We start from the raw sequence: 8,338 nt of genomic DNA on the forward strand, positions 1-8,338 counted from the left end.
TCTCACCCTCGCATCCATCTGCCTCTCGTCGAGCTCGTCGTCAGACTCCCCGGCCTTTTCAAACATCATGCTGTCTCCCGCTCCGCCCCCGATGAACCATCTTCACGATGCCTCCCTCCACCACCCGAGGCCCGACCACCCTCAGGTCGTCTCGGAGCCTTTCCCGACCCGTGCGACGATGAGCCGGCATTTGCAGTAGCGGCAGTGCCGACAACGACGACACCTCCCCCGGCCAGGCCATCTAGATCAACCTCTCGCTCGTGCTGCCTCCGACTATAGACCGCCAGCTGCTCTCCCTTTGATTCTACTCGTCCTGACGCACCCGCCGCCGGCTACACATTCACTTCAGAAACCGCCGCGAGGCCCTGCTGGACGACGACTCTGACGACTTGGCTGATGTTTCCGGCTCTGAGCCCGACCTCGACCCCGAAGACCCTCACGCCTCCCTCGCCGTCCCCTCCCTCGCCGTCCCCTCGCGCACCGCCCCCCGCTGGCGCCGCCCCGCCGTCCTCCTCGTCCTTGTCATCGTTGCCGCCGTCGTCCTCAATAGCTTCATCCGGCCCGGCCCTCCCCTCCGCCTCGCCTCGTCACCCTTCAACCTCGCCGTCGTCGTCCAGCCCTACACGCGACTCGTCCGCCTCCTCGACCTCTGCCGACTTGGTCAGATCCTACGTTGATCTCTCCGATGGACGAACGAGTCCCTTTCTAGATTTAATCCAACTTCCCGAGGCGGACGACATGGAAAGCGGCGCTATCAGCAGCAACACCAACGGCATGCGGCTTCACTCTTTCGTAGTTCACCGTCAGGAGCTATATCTCCTCGTACAATAGGCCCAAGATGTCGCCGACGCTACCGGGCCCCGCCCTTTAACATCGGGGGACGATTCTGCCGCCGGCTTGAGCAGCGGTGACGATTTCTCCAACACGGTGGTGTCACTGCAACAATCTATCTGCTTCACGAAGATCATTGCGGTAAACAGTGAGGACGACATCCCTCCTCAAGATGGCGTCTCCAATACACTCAAGGAAACCCCGCGAAATGGGTCGCTTACTTTGTCTCCGGCACCTAATGCACCTATCAGGCCCTTGGGTCTTGTCATTATGACTAGGAACTTCTGGCTTCGTGGATGGGAACTAAGAATCGGCTTCATAGCAGGATCGACTTGGCAGAAGGTTCGTCAAAGATTACCGATTCCTATTCAAATTCTGTAGCCTATCGAAACCGGCCCCGGAATTCCAGTTTGTATCAGGTGATAGACATCTGCTCCATCACCCAAATGACATTCCATATTGTCTCGGATCATCATCTCTTCCCCAGTTATGTCATTAAGTCCACCCCTGGCTATGCCCAGATACATGGCCTTAGTCCTCATGACTATCACGTCGTCGGTGGTCACGATGCCGTCGATCTTCATGTTGACCGTACTCCTAAGCATGTCCCTGTTCAACTTCTTGCTCAGACCCTCGCATGTCGGGGAAGATGCACACCTGTCCACGAATATGCTCAACTTCACCATGATTTTGCCGTATAATGAGTTGCCGTCTATCATGACCACACCCTTGTACACGCTGGGGACTGAGTCGAGCACGAGATCGCCTCGAACTTCCTCTCATCCGACCGGTGGTCGGGTTTTAGGTCTAAGTATAGACCCGCGGACAGGCACATGCTCTGCTGCAAGCAGAAGACCGCCATGCCGATGTTGTTGGCGATGACGTCCTGGATCTAGGCCTTGCCCAAACCCGCGTACGTGCACAAGTGCTCGCACATCTTCAACTGTTTGGCCACCCAAGCGTGCAGGTCCGAGTCCCTGGCGTTGTAATCCAGCATGTTCATGACGTCGTATTCTTCCGACTCCTTGATCATCATTCCGTCCACGTCCATCTTCTCGGGCAAGCTCAACTTCTTGGCCATGTGCGCCAACCCGAATGAGTTCCACTGCCCGGGACGAGATGTCTTCATCGCGGTGTAAATCGAGTCTACGAACATACACCCGCTGGTGAGCTTCATGAACATCCCCGAGCCGAAGTTACCCAGCCGCTTCTTCTCGATCAAATGCGAGAATTTGTCCACGTCGGCCGCGGCCACTGCCATCTGCTTGATATCGAAGTTGAAGGCGTTGATGAAGCCGTACCCCATCTTCTCCAAGGTGGTGTACGCCAACTGCAAGGCTTGGGTAGACGAATTCACCTTTACGAACACGTCCTTGCTCACATATCCGAACGTGTAGATACACACGCAGGTCCTCAACGGTCTTGTCGTACCAACCAGCGTTCGGGATAGTTATTCTAAGTGCGCTAATGGCATCGCATCATCCCTTACGAACGTGCTCACGTCGATATTTAGACCTACGACCATAAGGGAAGGCGTAATCGCAGGTATATACCAACCAAGTCTGCCATTCGAGCACGGAGAGTAGCCCACCATCGACACCAACCTTAGCTTCCAGAGCTCGTTCTTGGTCGAGGGCGTCAACCCAACCACGCTGCCGGGGTCGTCAGAGTATAAACTCATAAGGATAGACCCGTACTCCGGTAGGTACACTGCAATAGCCAGGATGGCGCTTGGCTAGTGATTAGCGGCCGTAAGGCGCGAGAAATGCGGCTTAAAGGATGAAAGTAGGCACAAGAATGCCAGTGCGGGCAAGGCTCAGGCTCCGGGTCAGGTTCAGGCTCAGGCTCAAAGCTACAGACTATAAGCATAAGCTCTCGTCAAGCTGACGGTGGCGGCGTTCCTGGCCATGGCCATCGGGTTCTTGGGGGATAAACAAGTCGGGACGAGACTTGAGAGTGGAATCTAGCACCGGCGGGCGGACAGCAGTGTGGCGTCAGGGAGTGAAGGCGAGGACGATCGCGCGGCCGCAGCCACGGGCAGGGGTGTGAGGACATGCGCATGGTCTTGTGTTCTCCACGCAACGCCAGCTCGCTATTCAAAGCTCGAACTTTTGAAGAGTCCACGATCAGCCTCACGCCAATCCTTCCCGGAACAAAATGACACGTTGGTCACGCACATATCTACATCGTCCTGCACATACTCAGGTTTTATCCACGTCAGTATCAAGTACTAGCTCAACCCCAAGAGTCGATTCAGACTGGAGTTGTTGATCTTGAGGAATAGCCTATACATCTCCACATCGCTAGTCATAGTTTCAACCCTGCTCACATACTCCTTCAAGCACTCGTCCATGCTTATGTTCGTTTTTATTCATAGTCCACACGTTGAGTACGTAGATAATCATAGACACGACCGACACAATGAACACGCACGACGACTCGGACACAGTCATAGACGGGAGCTAGGAGTTAGATGATCCCACTAAGCCGACCACATTCGACCACACCACCGACGACGACGGCTACGTCCGGATCAGAGACGACTTCCCGCTCTAGGGCGTGCAGGCGACCGAACTCCAGTACTCGGACAAGATCCCTCGTCGAGAACTTCATCCCGGTTTGAGGCATAGTCAGTGACGGGATCAAGTACTACATCTACTACAAGAGCATCGCCTCGTAGGCGTAGATGGAGTCAGACTCAGGCTCGAACGAGATGCTGAAGGTGGCTGGGATCAACGCTCCGGTCAACTCCGAGAATACCTTGTCGAAGATATACCTGCTGCTGCGGAGGCTCGTGTTTCCGCTTGGCGACCTGGACAGGAGCGGCTGCATCGGGACGTGGAGGCTCACGTTCAAGGTCACGTATCTAGACAAGGGTCCTGTCGTACACTTCAGGCCTCACAAGAACGTGATAGACAACCCAAGGGGTGCCGAGCATGACAGGATGTACAGCTTCATGGTCTCCCCCATAACCATGCCCCACCCGTACGTGTTTCCCGTCGATAAACCGGTCTATTCCTCGGATACGGTTTCAAATACGGTACTGAAGCCCTCAGGGATGACCAGAAGCTCGACTTCCTATACAGGATACACCGCGTGATGGCGCACCCCAAGGTAGACCCATCGGCGATCGTGTTCTACGGTCCAAATTGACACGAAGGCAAGACCACGTTGGCGAAGAACCGCTCCAGGCTGCTCGTTGGGTCGGTCATGTGGTCTAGCGAGGATTTGATCAGGCACAATTCCAAGTAGCCCAAGTTGGACGACGTCATGAGGATTTGCGAGAAGAGTTTTTTAATCTGCGACGAGTGCGAGATCGAGGGTGTGTTCTCGTACCAACACATCAAGAGGTGGACGTCCGACGCCCGGTCTCATTTGGTGGCCGAACCGGGTTCCTGTCCCAGACTCTGATTTTTATCTCGAACAAGATCCCGTTCTACGAGAAGGCTGCCGTCAACAACAGCATCGGAATGACAATCGTGATCTACGACATGAGTAAGGACTGAGGTAAGGAGACACCCTTGCCGAGAGGTGCAATTGACAACAAGTTCATCCCCAAGTTCATCGCGTTGTGCGCCGCCTGCGGGAATGCGTATAAGACGACACCTACGTCACCAGCCATCGCCATGTTCACCATTTTCTGTAAGAGCATCTAGACGGACACTGCGGGTATTGGCTACGACCCTGCGAGTACTAGAGATGAATGCGTCGTAGCTACGTCGGTGCTTGCGATCAAGCCTAGAGTCTCGCCCGAGAAGCTGTGCATGGCCATGAAGGCAATTTCGAGCGTGATGGTGACGACCCTGACACACGGCAACCCGTACATCAGGAGCATCAACCCCGCGACCAAGTACACTGTGACGGACAAGTGTCACCAGCTGATCCTCAAGGACTTCGGCAAGGCGACGTACGATATCTAGCACTTGAAGGAGGTCGTGGGGCTGCTCTAGAACACGTGCACATCCGCGCACACGAACATATACTATGCCCAAGAGTTCATACTAGCGCATGTACGAGGTCAAGGACTTTGCTCCTCAAAAACTCAGGATCGCGAGGCGATGCTCACTACATGAACAAGTACCAGATCTGGTACCGAGCAAGGATATGTGCTGGTATATGAAGACGTATTGCCGCACGTATGGTGGATCTAGTTCAGCGAGATTGGTGAAGTGCGTCAAGATCAAAGACGTGGACCCGTGCGCTGTAATGAACGCCGTCGAGTGGATGCCTTTGGGCGAGCCCGGGTGCGTGGAGAAGGACAAGATCAACGTCGTGATCGGCGACCACACCTCGAGGTGCATGGGAAGCGAGATTATCAACTCGGATGTATTCGTGTTGATAGGCGATTACACCCTCTTGAAGGAGGTCACGCGTGAGGTACTGGTCTGGGCCAGGTTCACGATGTCCGGCACGAACGCAACCGAGTATAACTTCAGTGTCTTGGATGGGTCAAAGATAGAGCTCAGGTACTAGTTCTCCTAGTAGTCAGAGCTCGCTGAAGGCCTGATATAGAGCGAGGAGAAGACGTAGTCATGATCGAGTACCCGCAAACGTACTGCGTCAAGTGCAGATACCTGGGCAAGATCTCGGTCCTGGAGGACGGGTTCAACCCGGACGTGAACTCAGTCTACCACGTGGTCATGGTCAACAACGACAACTCGAACGTGAACTTGGACGACGTCGCGATCATAAGGGTCACCAACAAACACGTCGCGTGCAATATCGAGGGTTCGAGGTTGATACCCGTGGTGACCAAGAAATCGTACTTGTAGATGTGCATGTTCAAGTAGCAGGTCTACACATGGGCGGGTCCTGGGGCATGATCAAAATCAAGGCTAGATCTCTAACTACATCACAATGCAGATGCTGATACGCAACACCACACAACACGAACAAGAGCTGAGCATCAACATGTTCTACTACACGAGGTTCGTCTGTAACAAGTGCACGTGCGAGAGGAGGGTCGCAATCATGATGTGTCATGCTCGGGCTGACAACAACATGTGACGATCTTCAGGAACCCGATCCCAAGAACGCGGAATGTTACCCGAAGAACAGTAGCTCCGAGGACATGTCCGTGATACTCCAGCGGGGTGTATGCGATGAGGATGGCGAATCCTACGACTGCAACCCTGATGGTGAGCTGTTGCCTGTTGAGCCCAGGATCGCCTAGTACGAGCCAGGGGACGAGGCCGTTTTCCACGTCTGAGCCGAAGGGTCATTGAATAGAGCAACATGATCGAGTGCGCGGCAGTCATCCAGAACTAAGTCGACAACGCGACATGATCCACTACACGGGTCAAAATTGGAACATATTGACGTACATGGGTGCGAACATCATCGCGTCGACAGCTTGACCTTGGCTACGAATATGTGCAAGTACCTGCTGAAGAAGCGCTTGTCGTGCGGCACCTCGTCTCCGGTCGAGACCTTGTATTGCAAAAAAAACATGGGCAACAATTCGGTCGCATGCATTGAGGAACCCGGCACCCCGAACGTGGTGTGGAGGCCCAATGTGGGCAAGTATCAGATCACAGTCGTGAACGCGCACCACGTCAGTGAATGTTGTAAGAGCCTGCACATGAACCCGCAGTTAACCGTGGAGAGAGACGGGACCATGTCGATGGTAGTTATCGAACTCATCACATCCGCCGACCCCGAGGACTATTACATGTACGAGTTGTCCAGTACGACTTGGACACGTCCTTATTCGTCCCATGATCAAAAATCGACGCCGACGTCGCGATACAAGTATGCAAGCTAGCTCATGCAACATCACATGCCCAACTGTGAGATCTAGTACATGAAGACGAAGACGTTTTTCAACATGTGCATACACGTCCAGGTCATCTGTTAGAGGTGCGATAAGTTGACCATATGGTCACAGCCTCGTGCAAGTAGCCGCTCAGTTCCGGGTGGGCAGCGTGCTCGATGGAAAACCCTAGCGATACCGACCTAACCCCCGATCGCATCCTGTGCGAGATAGCATCTGGCTCAACCTAGCGAGCTAGCTCTAGCGGAGACTATGACCACAACCTTCAACTTCAACATGTGCGGGTACATGCATTGAGTCTGTATCAACTATAAAGTCAAGACCGATGTCAGGCTCGAGAGATGTAAGGAACTTGTAGGTGGTGATATTAAGTATGATCTACCTGAGCCTCAGCTTGATGGCAAGAACTAGAAGCCCGACTTAGACAAGTTCGGCCACTACCTTGCGCAAGCCGTTCATCTAGGTTACTCGGCCGAGAACCCCAGGATCGCCGAACTCGTGACTGTAGACGTCAACGAGAAGAAGTTATCGTATGTGGTAAACCTCAGAACCGGGACTCTGTCGGCGACCTACATCAGCGAACTCGCGCAGCACGACTTTCAAATAACGATCATGATCACGACCAAAAACCGTACTGGTCATTGATCTACGCGCATATGCTGACGCGAGCAATGACAGACGCTAGTGCGGGTCAAGGACACGAACGTCAACGCGAACATGACCTGCTACAGGGTCACGATCTACATTGAGTGCAGCAAGATATATGAGTCCGAGGTCATCGACTGCTACGAGAGCGAGTTCTCGAACCAGCACAAGTACAAGGACAAGCTCAAATTCACGATCCACGAGTCGTGGAAGACATTGTGCTCCAAGATGCTAACTGAGTCGTTCAAGGTTGTGAGACTGGTTTTCGACAAGGGGATGGAGGACTACTTGAAGTCAGCCACGTTCTCGGACCAGGCCATGTGCACGAACCTAATGATGAACATTATGAAGACCTAACCACGATCATCAGCTAGAACTCGACGTCGGCCAGGAGCTAGATCATGATCAAAAGCTTCGGCAAGGGCTCATGCACAGGATACGATGTGGTAGGCGCAACACGATGAGCCTGACACGCAATCACGCATTTCGCCGCAGCAACACCACGACCGGCAACATCAACCCGAACTCGAACTTCAACATGTCTATCGCAACGAGCCCGCCCAAAACCCCCGCCCTTAACGACTACCTAACCCGTATCGAGTTCTTATCCGCGGCGCTGAGCGTGAACTCCCCCTTGGCCTGTCTAGAGCAGCCAATCCATCGACAACAACACCCGGTCAGGCTTCAAGTCAAGTCCACGAGCGATAATTACGTATCGCAGAATGAGTGAAACAATGCAAAGCATATCATCAAGACACCTAAGCCCAACTCTTCAGATAAGCCGACTCCTATCCTTTCTTCTCCCACTTCTAGGTCACTCCCATTCATCAGCTACAAAGATCACGTTTACCAAACGTGCCTTCTCCAATACGATTCCTGTACACGACATCAAAATCCACTCGCCGAATTACTACCTTTGGAACTTAAAACCGGCCTCGAACCAGCAGCAACTTGTCAACGTATAGGCCGGCCTAGGGAAGTGATTTTATTTCTAACAACGCCAAATCCCACTCCCACTCTCTTGTTATAGTCTAGGCACATTTGTAACAATTCTTGTGTCCCCTATAAACCTATAAACACCTAGAGAGA

At 53.4% G+C, this 8,338-nt stretch overlaps 3 protein-coding genes across 3 annotated transcripts; 2 read left to right on the plus strand and 1 right to left on the minus strand.

The window, feature by feature from the left end:
• Positions 1–67: 67 nt before the first annotated feature.
• On the plus strand, positions 68–677 carry EsH8_XV_000014 (uncharacterized protein; the record flags this gene model as incomplete). The annotated part of the gene is made up of 2 exons (XM_083274055.1): positions 68–195; positions 350–677. 2 exons carry the CDS (start codon positions 68–70, stop codon positions 675–677), a joined length of 456 nt encoding a protein of 151 aa, XP_083120587.1.
• A 1,046-nt stretch (positions 678–1,723) lies between these two features.
• EsH8_XV_000015 (uncharacterized protein) lies at positions 1,724–3,184 on the minus strand (the record flags this gene model as incomplete). The annotated part of the gene is made up of 3 exons (XM_083274056.1): positions 1,724–2,252; positions 2,436–2,561; positions 3,165–3,184. 3 exons carry the CDS (start codon positions 3,182–3,184, stop codon positions 1,724–1,726), a joined length of 675 nt encoding a protein of 224 aa, XP_083120588.1.
• A 360-nt stretch (positions 3,185–3,544) lies between these two features.
• On the plus strand, positions 3,545–7,606 carry EsH8_XV_000016 (uncharacterized protein; the record flags this gene model as incomplete). The annotated part of the gene is made up of 11 exons (XM_083274057.1): positions 3,545–3,816; positions 3,888–3,973; positions 4,339–4,473; positions 4,546–4,738; positions 4,878–5,203; positions 5,344–5,525; positions 5,849–6,003; positions 6,184–6,398; positions 6,462–6,518; positions 7,029–7,241; positions 7,290–7,606. The coding sequence occupies 11 exons, from the start codon at positions 3,545–3,547 to the stop codon at positions 7,604–7,606; spliced, it is 2,151 nt and encodes a 716-aa protein (XP_083120589.1).
• Between the last annotated feature and the right edge of the window lie 732 nt (positions 7,607–8,338).

The sequence above is a fragment of the Colletotrichum jinshuiense genome, chromosome 15 (assembly GCF_051148585.1).
Source record: "Colletotrichum jinshuiense chromosome 15, complete sequence".
In the NCBI taxonomy this organism is placed as follows: Eukaryota; Fungi; Ascomycota; class Sordariomycetes; order Glomerellales; family Glomerellaceae; genus Colletotrichum; species Colletotrichum jinshuiense.